Source organism: Phyllostomus discolor, chromosome 2 (assembly GCF_004126475.2).
Source record: "Phyllostomus discolor isolate MPI-MPIP mPhyDis1 chromosome 2, mPhyDis1.pri.v3, whole genome shotgun sequence".
NCBI classification, from domain to species: Eukaryota; Metazoa; Chordata; class Mammalia; order Chiroptera; family Phyllostomidae; genus Phyllostomus; species Phyllostomus discolor.
The window spans coordinates 91,910,400-91,928,321 of NC_040904.2; the positions used below are offsets into that span (position 1 = coordinate 91,910,400).

The 17,922-nt window shown below is 41.3% G+C and overlaps 1 protein-coding gene across 1 annotated transcript in view; it reads left to right on the plus strand.

Annotated features, from left to right (window-relative positions):
* TMPRSS7 (transmembrane serine protease 7) overlaps positions 1–17,922 on the plus strand; it is a 29,708-nt gene that overhangs the window by 8,158 nt on the left and 3,628 nt on the right. The window contains exons 7-14 of the mRNA XM_028505068.2: positions 991–1,103; positions 4,314–4,420; positions 8,339–8,475; positions 10,680–10,787; positions 12,879–12,989; positions 13,596–13,712; positions 14,604–14,775; positions 17,071–17,339. Coding sequence (XP_028360869.1) covers positions 991–1,103; positions 4,314–4,420; positions 8,339–8,475; positions 10,680–10,787; positions 12,879–12,989; positions 13,596–13,712; positions 14,604–14,775; positions 17,071–17,339 — 1,134 coding nt within the window. The remainder of the gene's footprint in view (positions 1–990; positions 1,104–4,313; positions 4,421–8,338; positions 8,476–10,679; positions 10,788–12,878; positions 12,990–13,595; positions 13,713–14,603; positions 14,776–17,070; positions 17,340–17,922) is intronic.

The window sequence follows — 17,922 nt, forward strand, 5'->3', positions numbered from 1 at the left end:
CTAGAAAGTACCTGTGAGTCAAAAACCTTGAGGATTTAACGGCGAGCAAAAATGATCCCTCCCCACCCCATTCTTCTCTTTTTGACTTGGGTTAATGAAGTAATGCAAAACAAAAAGAAACTCTAGTCTCTTTGTAATATTTGTTGCAACTGATCTGATGTTACAAGTCATGTTTTGGTAACTTATTATGAGCATCAATAAAGCCAAGGGATCAGAATGGGAGATAAGGGTGAGGAGGGAAGGGGGTTTGGCTTAAGTAGACACTGATAGCTATAGTTTCATCTACATATTAGACCAATGACTTATTTGATAGTTTTTCTGCTTCAAATTATTACAGAACCAAATGTAAAATGGATTTGTTGAACAAAATTAGGCTATATATGTGAGATATTGTTGGGTTGAAAATTGTCTCTAACTGCAGAGGTTAAAACTGTGATTATCTTAGAAATATTGTAATGAATGGACTTTGCTGTTCACTCAGTGAATATTTATTGAGCATCTGTTATATGCTAAGAATGACTCTTGGTGTTAGGGAAATGGCATTAAACGAAATGGACATGAATCAACACTCTCAAGGAGTTTACCTTCTAGCAGGAGAATCACCATATCAGTAAGAATTGTCATTTAGATCGTCTCATTTAGACAGATCAACATGTCATGTAAACTGGGTATATTTCAACAAGTATACACTTATTTGAACAAAATAAGCTCAGAGGCTTTTAAAAGTATATTTAAACTACGCTTTTTAGGAAGTAATAGCATCCTGTAATCTGTAGCCAAAATATATTATTTGAAAACAAATGCAGAATATGAGCAAATAATGTGGCTATATATATATGTATAGTACTAGTTAAAAAAATAATTTAAATTCCAAAAATATACAAGCTTATTGATTAAGAAACTGTGTATTTGTAGTTAAAGATATAGATGCAGTTTATTTCCCATAATTTTGCAACTGCAAATCTTTGTGTGTTATTGGATTTTTTCCAGAGTGTGAAAACACAGTGTTGGTCAAAGAAACCACTGGCTTTGAAGGGAAAATCTCAAGTCCGTATTACCCCAGCTACTATCCTCCGAAATGCAAGTGCACCTGGAGATTTCAGGTAGCCTAGTTCAACTGCTTTCTTGAAAAAATATTGTTATCTTATTTTTAGTAGCAATTTATTTTTGAATTCAATTGCCTTTATTTTTAAATTTAATTATAAAAAGTATTAGTTAATTGTATAATGTTTAAACATTTCTGAAGTATATTATCTAAAACATGAACATTTTTGCAATTTCAGTCTTCTGCTCACAAATAAATTGCCTTTTGCAGCCTGGGGCTTGTTTTTTCAATTTATTATTTTGTTTGTTTATATTAAAAATGCAAAGACATTATTATGAAATTAAAGAATTCATTTTTTATTATTACAGATCTCATTTATTAGTTTTTAATTACTTTATCATCAACATTATAATAGGAATAATATAGAAATAATAAATTGGATTAGGCAATGTATATTTCAGTTGCATAAGCAAACCAGGATGCAAATTTATATGAAATATACACATCTACTTCTGGTGCTAGACACAGTATTCCTGTGTTTTTTTTTAATCTTAGCATGCAAACTAGTTTTTTTTCTCCAACTGTAGTATCATGTGTAGGGAGATAGGGCAAGATGCCACCTTTGCTCTTTCAGTGTATACATCTAAAATGATTGTCATGTGACATAGTCATTAAATGTAAGCAGCAAGCAGTACACATCTTGCATACCTTCAACATGTCATTATTGAACACCAAGTGCATGTCAGGCAGTGTTCCAGACACTGGGATCTATAAGATCAGACACACGTACAAAAGCTCTGTTCTCATGGAGTTCACCACACCATAGGGCAGGCAACAAACATGCAGCTGCAATATATGTAGTATGTTACATGGTGGTACAGTGCTGTGGAGAACATTGAAGTAGGGAAGGGGCTCTGTAGCTGAGTGAGTGGTGGGGTGTATGAAAGATGGGAAGTTAAGGATTTGTTGTCTTAAATAGGATGGTCAGGGAACCTTTGCACAGAAATCTGAAAGACAACAGGGAACTAACCTTGTGCATGCCCAGAATGAGACTGTTGCAGGCCAAGGGAACAGCTGAGCAAAGGTCCTGAGGCAGAAGCATGTTGGCTGCATATGATTTGTACAAGTTAAATGTTTTTCTCAAGTCCATATTACCCCAGCTACTATCCTCCAAAACGCAAGTGCACCTGGAGATTTCAGGTAGCCTAGTTCAACTGCTTTCTTGAAAAAATATTGTTATCTTATTTTTAGTAGCAATTTATTTTTGCTACTAAATGTTAAATGTTTTTAATAATATTTATTAACCTTGTAATTTTATTAGACCTAAATCTGTCCTTAGTGACAGTGTCCTGGTGGCATGCATCCTTAAATTTTTTTACCATTATCTCAAACATTTACAAAATAATTAAAACGTAAAGGTATAGGAGTCTTGCTCACTGCCAGAGTCTTAAGGGCTCAAGGCAGCATAATCTCAGAGCCTCAGGTGACCATCAAGTCTGAAGTTTGGGGAGAGAGTGAGGGAAAGAGAAGGTGAAAGGAGGTCTTGGGAAAGGAAGAGGGAAAGACAGAGAGGGACAAATGCCTTATGATGTCCTGATGTGGAGAATCTAAAAGAAGAAAACTGAACTAACAGAGAAGAGATAGCTGGTTGCCAAGGGCGGGGATTGGGCAAAATGGAGCGAGGTGGTCAAAATGTACGAACTTCAAATTATAAAGTAAATAACTCGTAGAAATGTAATGTGCAGCATGGTGACTATAGTTAATAACAATATAGTTAATATTTTTAACTGTTGTTAATAATACTGTACTGTATATTGACAAGTTGCTAAGATAGAAGATCTTAAAAGTTCTCACCAGAATAAAATTTTTTTAACTGTGTGGTGTAGACTTACTGTGGTCAGCATTTTGCAACATATATAAATATCAAATCATTACATCATATACCTAAAACTCATAGAATGTCCATGTCAATATATCTCAATAACAACAAAAAAAGAGACTAGGATTGAATTACAAAGTATTAAGTTCATACTGTACAAACTTAACTGCACAGTATGTTGTTTTCAAAAGACAAAATGAAAAAATATTTAATAAAGCTGAAAATAAATGAATGAGCAATATCATACCAGGCAAATGCCAGTGAAAGGAAAGCAGGGAACACGGCCTTAGTGCCAAGTGATGCTGCCGTCAGGTCTGCAACAACCTTCAGGGAGAAAAGGAAGGCCACCTGTAACAGCAAAGAGGGCAGTCCACAGTGAAGACATAATTATGGCGACTGATTATGCAGCAAAGGACATGGCATTAGGACTTCTAAGTCAAAACCTGTAAGACATACAAAGAGAAATAAATGATGCTGAAATAACAGTTTTAATTCTTTTGGTGCATGACAGAGATAGTGGGAGACAATAAATAAGGTTAGGAAGGGTATTAAGCCATCCAAATAATGAGGATATTGCACACACACAAACTACCTTCTTTTTAAAATGACATTAGAGCATTCATAAATTTGATCACAACAATTCTTAATAAATTTAAGAAGTTTAAAGCAGTAAAGGCAATAAATAATCTTTTATCTAATTACAATTGAATTAGAGAATTTGAAAATGGGTGAACCAAAATTCTACTCTCTAGAAATAAAAGAAGTCTCAAATAATGCTTGGTTCCAAATGAAAATTAAAACTAAAGTGATGACATATCAGACATAAAGTGTGCTTATGTCATATGGCGCTCATAGAAAGATCCTGTGTGTGCATGTGTGAGCACACGCCCTCGCTTGTACAAGTATCTACAGCAGCTCCGTCTGTGCGATCTCTCTGAGAAGGCCTCGGGGCGACTCAGTAACTGCCCTTAGAAATAACGAGGTTTCATGTGAAAAGGATGTTGATTCATTTTTCTTTGTCTGAAGAACCTGAATAGTGCTTTAAATAAACTATGTCATTCTCATCGAAGGAGGAAACTGTGTATACTTATTAATAAGTGGGTGTTTTCAAAGTTAAGCTCATTTAAAAGGAGGAAAATGAAACCTAGAAATGATCTAATGTCACTTACCTTGAACTGGGGCCTATAGCTGCTCCCTGAGTGCGGGCTGTCCTCTTCCCTCTGGGGTTTGCTCAGGGAAGTGGTCTGCCATACCACAGGCCATGGGGCACGAAGAGTAAAATGCCCTTAGAGCAGCAAGCGGAGGGAATGGGCTCTGAGCAGGAAAATCTTAGCCTGCAACATGTCCTTCAGTTGAATAATTTTTCCTACTTATGTTTGTTTTTCACAGGCTCCCCTATCAACGCTTGGCATAGCGCTGAAATTCCATAACTATTCAATCACCAAGAAGAGTGTGAAAGGCTGTGACCATGGGTGGTGGGAAATCAATGAGCACATGTGAGTGGTTTCCATACCTGAGGAATCTGATGAAAGGCCTTGCTTGGGGGTTCAAAACTTTGAGTCTCTTGTCCCCCAAAAGTTTACACTTACTATTTACAGGTGGGGAAACTGAGAAATACAGGTGTTAAATAACTTGCTCAAGGCCACTCAGGTTGTAGGTAATTAAGGCAGGACTCAAACCCATGTTTCATGGCTCCCCAGTCCTTGCTCTGTGCTGCTGGGCTGTGGGTGTGCATACTACAATCCACAAAAGTAGTTTGGCAGGTAAAGTCTCAAACCATGAAGGAAAGTAGCAAGTAGGAGCCCTGGTGGTATAAAAGGCAGAAACATTAAGCAGTTCTGTGCAGTGGGACAGGCCCCATGGGCTGGGTTGTATCCTGAGGCTGGGGCATGGGTTGAGGCTGATCAGAGAGAGGCTGAGAGAAACCTAGAGGTCTGGCTTTCCCGAACCAACAGAGTAGGTCCTCATTCTCAACCCTGGTTTGTCCTTTAGTTGTTCTTATTGTTTATTTGCTCCTAAAGTTATAATAGGTTTTATATTAAATATATATAGGATGCCCTGTCTTGGCAACAGAATAGTGTTTCTGTTTACTTTGAGATAAGAATCCTTGTGAGGTTAGCGTAAGGGATTTGTCTGCTAATTCTTTGTTCACTGTTATCCCATGAATAAAACCTTTCCTTTCCAAAGGATTTTCTTGAACAACCTGAACAACCACCTTTCATTTTCTTTAGTCTCTTAGATTACTTGCTAAATAGTCATTGGTCCAGTCTTCACTGGAATAGATTCTATCTGATTTAAAGGCATTCTTGGATCCATTATGAAGATGTGCCTTGTACTCCTTTGGGAGTATCTTTGAATCAAAGGTCTATGTTATCAAAAGCAGAAGACCTGGGTTCAAATTCCAGCCCTGACATTTAGTAGCTATATTAACTAGGACACATTAGTTAACCTCTTTGCTCTTCAGTGTGTAAAATTAGAAAATAATTTTTAGTTGGTAATGTGGGTTCTTTTGTAAACATTCAATGAAATAATGCCTATTACACAGCAAAAACGTTAGCTATTACTATGTTTGTTGGGAGAAATCCCGAAAGTCTACATTCAGGGTGAATTCTGAAGAAATGACAGATAGGCTTATTCAAATTCATAAGAGTTTTAATAGGAGAAACTTACACAGGGGCAGAGCAGCTGCTCCCAGTGGTGGTCAGCGGGAAGAATCCCCACCTCTCCCAGGACTGTCCCTTTTAATAGGGGCTTAGTAGTAAAACCATATGGTGGGTCCTCACTAGGCCACAAGAAAGAACAATGCATTCCTAAGCTAACAGATAACATCAGGCAGGTATCACACTCTGTACAGTCATTAACCTCCTTCCTGGGGGCAGGACATTTATCTCTGGGCAGCACTGGTTTCCTTGGGTTCTCAGGCAAGCCTGAAGCTACAGAGAGTTAAGAGTCCAGCATTTCCCAGGCACTTTTGCTTTTCTGCTGCTTAGAGTCAAACTGCATCTTGTATCACAGTGAGTTCCCCTACAGTAATCCAGCAGATTGCTTTGGAGATGACATTGCATGGACAAATATTATAGAATGTGTCCCAAGGCTTTAGGAATACTGTATTTTGGTATTCCAATTAGAGGTCTATAAAACAAATTTTTAGAACTCTTTTTTAAAGCCATATGCCTAAGATAGAGCTATTTTGACAATGAAATACCACCCTTTCCCCACCAAGTGGCAATCCCTACCACACCTGATTTCCGTATCTGTGGAATGCAATGAAAGGGTTTACTCAGAGGTAAGGTTGGCCTAACCCAGATGATGTTGCTGCTAAAGTATGAGCAGAGGCTCCTTCCAAACACTACCAGGAAGCTTTCTGCTCTAAATACTTTCCCTGAAGAGCCCATTCTTCACTTGTCTTATGGTTCAGGAGCCAACCAAGGGGGGTTAAGACTTGCTTAGTTTGGTTGCTTGGTTGTTCTTAGGGCAGGGTTTTTAAGCACAAAAACACACAAAGGGTACCTGATTGGGGTGTCAGCATCTGATTGGCTGGAGCTGGTTGCTGGGTGCCCTTTCTGCTGACCATTGTTCTTGGTACATCTTGTCAGGCTCAAGTTAAAGCTGCATCCTGTTATGCCAGACAGGCCGACCCCAGACCCCAATCTTAGCCGGGCATCTGTTTGTCCTGGGTAGGGTCGGCAGGCAGTTTCCCAGGCAGGCATTTTCTCAGGCTACAGTTCCCATGGTGCAGTTTTCCCGCCTGGTGATTTTCCATTCCTCCCAGGCCTACCTAGGTCTGTCACAGAGTTATTTATGGGCTCTTTCTGTAAGCACCAGGGACTCCCTCGTAAAATAGATAGTGACCAGAGGCAGGCAATTAACCAAAGTTGTTTTATGGGCTTCTTCTTTGGGCTTTCTTTCCCAGATAGTGGAAATGCTACAGAGAGTTTCAAGGACTTCCCTTCTTTCTTCCTAACAGAGTGTTTCTTGTGATATTGGAACACCTGGCAGTATTACCAGACCAGGCTCAGGACTGCTGAGTTAGTATTTGAGACATGTCTCTTTCCTCCTCCCTGCCTCGGTTTACCATTTAATGTACCTAATTGGTAAAAGGTGTTTCCTGGCAACCAGGATCCTAGACAGTGGCCAGTAATAATATTGCAGTCTCAGAGCTCTTCCTGAGCTTTCTATGCTGTCTCCTGCCTCACCAGGAGCTGGTTTATTAGTCCACAAGTCCTAACTTCAGCTGACTGCAAAGGTACTTTCTTAAATATACGTGAATGCTTTTCTGCTTCAAATGCTGACACCATAGGATACCTGTATGCTCCTCCTACTGAATGCCAATGTCTGATCCTGGAACACAGTTGATTCCCAAGTGCTGTGAGGACCCAGAAGGATTGACAGTCACAGATTCCAGTAGAAGACATCCCCCTCAGCCTCGGGTCTCCTGTTTCCTTCCGAGACCTTGCATATTTCACCCTGAGAAGAGCCTGACCTACACAGGCAGAGGCCTAACCTATCACGAGCCCCTGAGTAGTAAGGCTTCATGTTTCACTAACCATAGTGCTCATATAGTAAGAATTTTGAACAAGAGTAATTTTCTGTCAGTTAAAGACAAGTAAGAAAAACTGAGATAGAGAAATATTGCAGACAGACATTACTACTTTGAAATTCTGCCAAGGACAATCTCTGAAGTGTGCATCAGATTCCAACTGAGTTTGAAATAATATTGTTGTCTTTTGCTTTAAGTGTTGCTGGGATTTTTTTGTATATTTTCAACCCGAGCTCCTCTATTCCTCTGTGCTCTGTAGAGAGGTTTGTAGGCAAAACTAGGCAAAAGCAGGCAATATTACACAGTGACTTACACAGGAAAAAAAAGTGGGGACCTGGAGCATGAAACCCATATTTTTTCTGATTTGTGTTGGTGAGGAGAGCAAAGGGGGAACTAACAGTCAATGGTACTGCTCTTGTTCTACTTAGCAGAGGAAAACATATAAGGCTCAGACATTACTCAAGCACAGACATTTAGCTTAGAATGATAACCATCAGTTCTTCCATAAGAAATGCTTATGTCCTGGCTGGCGAGGCTCAGTTGGTAGGAGCTTTGGTCTGTAACAAAAGGGTTGCAGGTTTCATTACTGGTTAGGGCACATATCTAGGTTATGGATCCAATTCATGGTCTGGGTGTGTGCTGGAGGCAACCTATTGATGTTCCTCTCTTCGGTCCTCTCTCACTTCTACTCTCTCTAAAAGCAATGAAAAAAAAAGAGTCCTCTGGTGCAGGTGAGAATTTTTAAAAAGGGAGAAAGAAATGCTTACAGAACCCAGATGACCAAATCATTAGTGAGTTCATTGTCAGTAGAAATGCAATTGAAAGGTCCTCATTGCTGGTGTCTTTTGTCTCCTGTGTCCTCTTGTCTCCCCAGGTACTGTGGCTCATACATGGATCACCAGACTGTGTTCCGAGTGCCCAGCCCCCTAGTTCACATTCAGCTGCAGTGCAGTTCGAGGCTTTCTGACAAGCCACTTTTGGTGGAATATGGCAGTTACAACATCAGTCAACGTAAGCCTGGGGCCAGCTCCTTAGAAAATCTTAATAAATCGGTAAAAGGAAGCTAATACTTTTTAACTCTAAACTTGGAGAATTTAAAGGAATGAAAGCTGCTTTATTTCTGCTGTTTTCTATTATGTTTTTATTTTTATTAAATATACTACACGAATACATATATAATGTAAAATAAATATATAATAAATAATGCACAAATTATATATTTATTACTGCTATAGTTTATAAAGAAATAATATAATTGTGTATTATTGCTTTATAAAAATATTTGAAAAATAAGACCTCACACTCTGGCCGGTGTGGCTCAGTTGTTCGGAGTATGGTTCTGTAACCAAAGGGTTGCAGGTTTGATTCTCAGTTAGGGCATATGCCTAGGTTGGGGGTTTGATCCCTGGTTGGGGCACTTACTGGAGGCAACCAATTGATGTTTCTCTCTCGCATCAATGTTTCTCCCTCTCCCTAAAAATAATGAAAAAATATCCTCTGGTGAGGCTAAAATTTTTTTTTAATTAAAAATAACATCTCACATGATTCCTAAGAAATACAACAAGCCCATTTCTTCATTTGTTCTTGCCAGCCATAACTGTTGGTAAATATGCGTACACCAGCATTTGAGGGCTCGGAGAACAACAGTTATGACTCATTTTGGCCTATAATATATAGGGAGCGCTGGTCGGTTAAGGGAAGCTCAGCCACCAGTCCTCAGAGTGTCAAACTTCACACTGAGAACTGCTGGGACAGTGTCCAGGAAGCAGTCAGTAGGAAAAAGTGAAGTTTGAAGCAAGTCATTAGCACTGGAGGGATTCGATACTAACTTGCTCAGGAAATTCTTGATGTGTTTTAAAAGGGGAAAAGTCAGGGTTAACCACATAGAACTCCAAGAGGATAAAACCAGACAGAAAGCTCCTCTAGATCACATTTTTTTTTTGCTAATCCCCAATATACCTGTTTCTGGACATAAAATAGTACACTTCTGAATGTGAGAATATTGGCATTTGCAGCAAGGACACAGGTACACAGGAAGCCATGTTATTTTTAATCATTTTTTTTCCTTTAAGCCATGATTATTTTGCAGGAACTCATCCTCTCCACTGAGTGTCATTGAGATAGTGGTGACCTGATCACACACTCTCCCGAACTCCTTTGCACACATGCAGTGTCTTAGTCTATTCAGGCTGCTATGAGAAAATATCACAGAATGGGCAGCTTGTAAAGAACAGAAATTTATTTCTCATAGTTTTTGAGGATGGAAGTCCAAGACCATGGTGCTAGCATGGTCAGGAGAGAGCCCTCTTTGGCATCACCGACGTCTTCTTGTACCCTCTCATGGTGGAAGACTCGAGGAGCTCTGTGAGGCCTCTTCTATAAGAGCACTGATGGCACTCTGGAGAGGGCCCACCCTCAGGACCTAATCACCTCTCACAGACCCAACCTCCTAACATTATCCCAGCCACCATTAGGATTTCAGCGAATGAATTTGGGGAAGGGGCATGGATATTCAGACCATAGCATGGAGGAAGGATTTGTCATTTCTATTATATGTAGCTATAAGCCAGTCTTCACAATTCAAGATCAGGGAGGGAATCTTTCACTTGTAGCCTGATTGAAGTGAAGAAAAAAAGAAAAAAGGACTGGGTTGGAGGCAGGAGTCCTGAGTTTTAAGGCCAGTCACTAAATACTCTCTAGGTCCAACTTTCTAAGATCTGTGGTTACTCATATATTTTGAGACAGAGATTACTTGAAAATATAATGAAAGGCACAGACTTCTCAGAATATTGCATCCGATCATGGAGGATTCAGACACCAGAGCCTATTTATAATTCTCTGGGGTGTCTAAAGATTGCACACTAAGGGTGCTGGACTCTCTAGGGAACCTCACGGCTCTCACTTTCTTTGAGTCAATGATAAAGCCGTAGCACTGTGTCAAAGGTGGAGTAGAGGTTTGGCTGTACATGTGACTTGGCTGCAACATTGACTCAGAGTTTCTGGCAAATTCGTTTGCTTTCTTTGCTCTCCTAAATCCTGCTTTTTTTAGTTTGTTTGTTTTTCAGCCTATAACCTAGATTGATGGACAAGTTATGTAATTACTACTGCTATACTGTCAACTCCTTAAGCACTGAACACTCCGTATTTCTTTATTAATGTGGCCTGGTGACTTTTAGGGACCCACACAGGATTTGCTATTTTTTTCTTTTCTGTAGCCTGCCCTGTTGGATCTTTCAGATGCTCCTCTGGCCTGTGTGTCCCTCAGGCCCAGCGGTGTGATGGAGTAAATGACTGCTTTGATGAAAGTGATGAGCTATTCTGTGGTGAGTAATCAAGCTTTTACCACAACGTTCTTATGAGTAAATAACTTGTTAGGGCCACTGTTGCTCCTGGTGCATCTCCTGGGTCTTTGCAGCTGTATACAGACTACCCCGGGCTCAGTGGTTTACAGCAATCATCTGTCCTGAGTCCTGCATCTGTGGGTCTTCTGAGATGTGACTGGTCTAGGCTAGACTCATTGGGCGGCTCTGCTTCAAGCAGTGGATCCTCCTGAGTTTGGTTCTTCCCAGGTTAGGGACAAGTTTGCTCCTTATGGCTCTTTCCTTCTTTGAGAAGAAGCCAGGGCAATGCTAGAAGCAAAGGAAGGCTCAACAAAATCACATGGTTCCTCTTAAGTTGTGGGTCTGGAATTGGCACACCATCCCTTGTGTCATATTCCATCAGTTAAAGCAAATCAGACAGCTAAGGCCATAGTCGGAGGAGGGGAAATTCGTCCTGCACCATCTGAGGTCACGGTGAGGGCGGGGGTGCTAACATAGCCACAGGGAGCGGGGTCCTGTGGCTAGTGATTTAGTCAACCACAAGCTCAGATACAACAATCCTATATTATTTTTTACAACAATCCTATTTTAAAGCACAGTTTTTCATCTAGAGAGAATCTCTGTCTGCAGAGAAGTAAACTCTTTCAGCATGCTAATTTAGGGAGCACAGGTGTTGTGAATAAAAGAATTATTACATTTTCTATCTGTATAGTTCGCATCAACATCACACTGGTGATGATTAAAGTGTGGGGTATTGGCTATTCCTAGGATGGGCAGAAAATTTATGTTGGCTTTTCATGACTATTTGCGCTGTGTTTCTGAGCCTGCGTCTGATTTCAGGGAGCCAAGTGGGGGTGATAGTTCACAGGATCCTGTGACACTGTTGGTAACACCTTCTCCCAACAATCAGAGTTTGACTCAGCTAATTGTGGTGATGAAGCTATTTAATCTTTTTTATGTTTGTAGAGAAATATTGTGGTTAAAATAACTAATTGTGAAAAAAATACATTCATGAAAAATAACCTTTGACTCTATACCTTTTTTTTTAAATTGACAAAATAGAATAAAGCCCTTTTCACCTATGGTTCATTGACCTTTTGAATCTATAGGGTCTTCTATTTATTAAGAGAACAAATAATGATCATTATTGTAATTGAGGTTGCTTTTGTTTGCTTGCTTGTTTTAACATTATTATTATTCCTTGCACCAAACAAAAGCAATTATTGCCACTTTCTAATAAGAGCTGTGTTCTGGTGGTCATTGCTCCTCATGTGCCATTTGAGAGCTACTCCCCAGGAGTCCACCTGGGGCTCCCAGAGGCTCAGTGGGTGGGCCATTTTAAGGCAGCAGTGTCCTCTCCCTGCCCCTCACAGAGATGCCCCTGAAAAAAGGGAAGCAGATAGCAAAAATGATAACTTTCACAAAACCAGAAATGTCTAAGAAATCATACCTTCTAAGAGTGCCTGCTAATATACTGTGCCTATCAGTAATATAAAGGTAATTTTTGAAAATACTTTGGAAAAATTATGATACACTGGTATTTTCTAATTCAGAATATGACTCTCTCAGGGTAAAATCATTTTAAAGAGAGTTTTCCTTACATATAGACTACAGGCCTGTTGTCCTCTCAGATTTCACATTTAAAATTCATACAACAAACTTTTAATGAGCACCTACTACTTGGTACTTGGTCAGAGGCTTGAGGTAGAGAAGAGTAAGGCAAAATCTGCAATCTCAGGACACTCCCACTTTGTTTAGGAAGGTAGATAAGTCCAATCTAAATAACAGCTTATAGTTTTTATTTTTCTTAAAATAAAATCTTATGATGCATTTAATTGTAATTAAACATCCCTCCCAGAGTTTAACACATTGATGCAAAAGCAAAAAATCAGTTCCAACAAATTCAAAGCATTAGAAATTACACCAAAGTGCACACATTTACTTTTCTCCATGAATGTGTCCGTTTTGAGGAAAACAGACTTCATTTTATTTGACATCCTCACCCTGTGCACCCTTAGAGGGGCGCTGCTCATCATCCGAGAGCCCTGCCGAGTCTCAGGCTGCTCACTCTTGGTCTGTCTGTTCTCATTCCAGCGGCTCTCAAGCCTGCCTGCAACACCAGCTCCTCCAGGCAGCACAGCCCTCTGGTCTGCGACGGCTTCAGGGACTGTGAGGATGGCCAGGATGAGCTGAACTGCACTCAGAGTGAGGAAGGGTCCTCTGCCCTCTGCTGTTCTTCCTACAAAATTGTCTTAAATTCCAATCAAATGCCTTTGTTGTATTATAATAATCAACTTGTCTCAGGTTTTCCAGGTCATTCTCTGTTTTAGTACTGAAAATCCCATAACCTGGGAATCCTGTCAGTCATGAGCAGAATGGGACAATCCGTCACTAACTGGGGTGGAGTGTGTGTGTGTGTGTGTGTGTGTGTGTGTGTGAATACTGGAAGATTTTCACTGCTTACTTGCTTCTAATGCTGCTCAAGGCTAAAGGACCCTGAGGACCAGTTATAGAGGAAGTTGCGAGAAACTGTGATGGGACATGGTATTTTTTCCAGCCCCTGCAGAAACACACGCTGCCAGGGTTGTGAACAAATGTGCTATAATCCACAGTCTGTTCATTTTTCTCACTAATGGTATAAGAGGACTGAGTACAGTGATGATTTTTGCTCAAAATTTTTCTTGGAAAACAAGATAACAGCAGCGAGGTCATGGCCTAAAGCTGTGCCCAAGCTGTCCTTTGCAGAGTTCAGTGTCATTGACTCAAATCTAGTTTTGGCTGGGAAAAACCCTGTCTTTTGTTCATTTTTAGGCATTCCATGCAACAACAGAACTTTTAAGTGTGGCAATGATATTTGCTTTAGGAAACAAAATGCAAAATGTGATGGGACTGTGGATTGTCCAGACGGAAGCGATGAAGAAGGCTGCAGTGAGTAGCGATGTGTTCCTCCTGATTTCTTTTCCTCCTTCAGGTTTTCATTTGCCTTCCCTTCTTGATGTGATCCCCCTGGCAGAGGTTGCCTTAGGCTGGGAAAAGAATATTGGTGAACTGAATCTGAAATCATTCCTTAGAATAGAAACACTAGAGTAGATTCCACCTTCTTTCTTGAAAACAAGCATTAATGTACCAGGTGTTTATAATGAGAACTTCAATTTGTACCAACTCTAATCAAGGTAATAAAAAACTGTGAGAAAAGAAATGCACGCTGGCACGCAGTGGGCGACTCTGTGAACTGTGCTTCATGTGAGGTCAAATGTAAGTGCTGGTTTCTGGTTTAGCTGTGGTTTGAAAACTGTAACCTGCCACGTGTCGCAGTTACTTGTTTGTCCTCTAATGTGGCGCCATGGTCACTCTGCATCCTTATCAATACTGTTTACACTGGAAAAGAATTGCTCTGATAACCAGTTTTTCTTCATAGGTTTTCATTAGTTTTGGACTTACAAATTCTTTCTCAAACATTTTTCTCAAGTCAGCACAACTTTCAAAGACACTCTCAATGCTGTTGCATTTGGAACTAATCTTTGCCTTTTACCTAACGATCTAAACCCACAGCTGCCGTTCCTATCAGTGCAGAGGTTGCTAACAGGTCCCCTTCCGCCCTCACGTTATCACCCAGAAAAGCGCTGCCCCAGCCCGCTTTCCAGATGGAGGGAGCTGGTGCTGGTTTCCGAAAGACCCACATATCACCTCCCATCCAGATAAGCAGATTTCAAATTGCCTGGCAGAGTCAGTCAGTTACAAACTCAGCACTAAACCCTATTTAATTCTATTTTTGTTCCCAGTCTGCCTTTAAATCACGTGACCCTTCCTCTCCTAAAGGCTGCAGCAGGAGTTCTTCCACCTTCCACCGCATCATCGGGGGCACCGACACGCAGGAAGGCGGGTGGCCGTGGCAAGTCAGCCTCCACTTCATTGGATCTGCCTACTGTGGAGCCTCTGTCATCTCCAGGGAGTGGCTTCTCTCTGCGGCCCACTGTTTCCATGGTAACAGGTACTTGAAAGTGGCACACTCTGACCACACGCAGTACATCTGCCTTCACATTGTGGGAAGAAGCTTCCTGTTGGTGGCATTCACTTAATCCAGTTGATATTTTATGGAGGGGTTTCTGAACCAACTGTGCGCCAAACATTTCTTCTAGGAATTATTGATATATGTAAAACAACACAAAGGGACATCAAGAGTGGGTAGGCTTTTACTAGACTGAGAAAACAGGATAGGGCTTTCAAGTTGGAAGGAGCCAACCTATGGGAGTGTGTGGAGAAGCGTGGGCTTTGGAGGACGGCTGCATGTGGGGATCCCTTTGTAGAGTGGGAAGAATTCTGCACCCGATTTCCAAGGTGGTGATGGGAGTTTCCGCCAAGCAATTCTCCCACACAATCTGGGTGCCCTAAATTCAACTCATTTCTGACACTCCCTACCTAGAGATAATGCCATTGCCACAGGTTAAAGGCTCAGCCCTGCAAGATTGCCCCTGCCACCATTTCAGATGCCAATTCAAGTCCAGGCTGTCATCTTTACTCCTGAACCACCAGCTATTGATGGAAGTTCAAACCACCTCCTCCTAGGATTCTATTTATTTGCTAGAGTGGCTCACAAAACTCAGAGAAACATTTATTGCTGGATTACCAGCTTATTATAAAATGATATAACTCAGGAATAGCTGGATGGAAGAGATTCATGGAGCAAAGTATGGGGAAAGGACAAAGAGACTTTATGCCCTCCCTGAGAGTGCCACTCTCCCCAAATCTCCACATGTTCACCAACCAGGAAGCTCTCTGAACCCTGTCCTTAGGGGTTTTATGGAGATTTCATTATATATGTGGTTGATTAAATCATCAAGCACTGGCAATTGATTCAAGCTCCAGCCCCTCTCCCTTCCAGAGGTCAGGTGTGTAGGACTGAAAGTTTCAATCCTCTAATCAAGTGGTTGGTTCTCCTGGCAACCCAGCAACAGGAACCCCCAAATCACCTCATTAACATAACAAAAGACCCCTTTGTGCCTCTCATCACTCAGGAAATTCTAAGGGTTTTAGGAGCTCTGTGCCGGAGGGGATGAAGTCCAAACAAATATTTCTTATCATAAATCACAGTATCATAGAGAGGCATTTTGGAAAGGGCCATTGAGACTGGCATTGGAAGGGCTCTGCCTGCCTCTGCCTGCCTCTGCCAGTGGGACTATTATGGAGCAGATACCCTTCCAGCTAAAGGGGGAAGGAAATCCCAGAAAATAATTCACTTAAAATATAAATTTATTTGGAACCTACTGGATCTTAGATATGAAAACTTCATTAATTTTTTATTCAAAAATTTTGAAGTGGATGGAAGATTTCCACAAAGTTATGTAATAAGAGTGTTTGCTTCTGCTGGAAATGACAGGATTCTTGTTAATGGCTAATGTGGTTTTTGTTTAACTGGTAGCCTTTTATGCTTTGAAACTGCTCCAAGTAACATGTTAACCTTAATACCCTTCCAGGTCCTCAGTACCACCTATGAGACATCAGCTAAGCAAATTAAGGGCCACACTCTTTGGGTTCTGTCCTTATTTTTCTTCCAAAGCTCCCACACTCTCTTCACCCCATCAGAGTAAGGTGGCTGTGCTGGTGCAGATGGAAACCTCCCGTGGAGACTACAAGACCCTTGGTGACTTTGTGCAAGGCCACGGGGGTCAGGGGGTAGGGTTATGGATGGACTAAGAGGGAGTGTGGCCCCGTGAATGGTCATGCCTGAGCAGTTAGGGCAGTGATCTTCAAAGCTTCTGATAGTTTACAAAAAAGAATTTCTTTAAATTCCTGTTTATAACACATTGATTTCTAATCTATCATGGTATTCATATCATTTGAATTTGCAAAAGGTTTCCCAGACCACTGTCTTACTGGGCCTGGCTGTCTCCATCAAATACCAGTACTGCTGTCAGCATCAATAGGAAGAACGTAATATTAGTTCTAGGCACTAACATTCTTGGCCTGTGTGTGGTTTGTGAAATACCAGTGGTGAGAAAATCTAAAACATTCCCTTAGGATGTTGCCGAGAGAATTTCCTGGTACAGAGCTATCATTCACCACCCTTACTATACCTGACTTTATCTCTGGCTTTACTGTGGAGACAAGGGAGGCTCAGAGAAGTGGTTCTTGCCATGTACACAGACAGAGCCAGTGTAGTCACTGGATTTGAGACAGGGAGGGACCGAGGATCAGGTCTCCCTTTCCTCATCTCTCTGCGAGTGCTGGTTTCACCATGTGTGGTTCATTAAGCCACTGACCTCATGCCTCATTCCTTCTCCACCAGGCTGTCAGACCCCACGCCATGGACCGCTCACCTCGGGATGTATGTGCAGGGGAATGCCAAGTTCGTCTCCCCAGTGAGAAGAATTGTAGTCCATGAGTACTATAACAGCCAGACCTTTGACTATGATATTGCCTTGCTACAGCTTAGCATCGCCTGGCCTGAGACTCTGAAGCAGCTCATTCAGCCAATATGCATCCCTCCCGCAGGCCAGAAAGTACGCAGTGGGGAAAAGTGCTGGGTAACCGGCTGGGGGCGAAGGCACGAAGCAGGTGTGTGTGGGGTGAACAGCCATGCTCTTCCTCTCCAGATAATAATAACTCTTGCTGTTGTAGTGCTTTGGTGTTCATAGACAGGGTTTTCATCCATGGTCTCATTTGAGCCTTCTAACAACTCTGAGAGGTAGAATGGAGGATGGTATTATTATTTCTGTTTTATGATGCTTTACCTTTACCTCCAAAAGAAACAGAACCTGCCTCATAAGGGGTGAGGGTGGCACCTATGAAAAAGGCAGGACTGAGTAGATAGCCTTTTAAACTCAGAGGGTATTTGCTAGGTTTTCCAATGTAAAAGAGCAAGAAATTCTGTCTTATTTTTAGGTTCCCTTTTCACCCAAACAAGGGGCTCATTTTCATAAAGGAGGGAAGAATACACACACACACACATACACCCCTTAGTGTGCCAACTCATAGACAGCTGTCTGGAGGATTATACAAGTATGTCTCACACAGGAAAACTAACCAAGGCAATGAGAGTGAGGGCTGAAATCCAGCCTACCCTTTGCTTCTCCATCAGCCTAGATTGGTCTACTGAGAGGGGGTGGCTTTTTAAATTTCCTCCAGCCAGAAGGGGCAT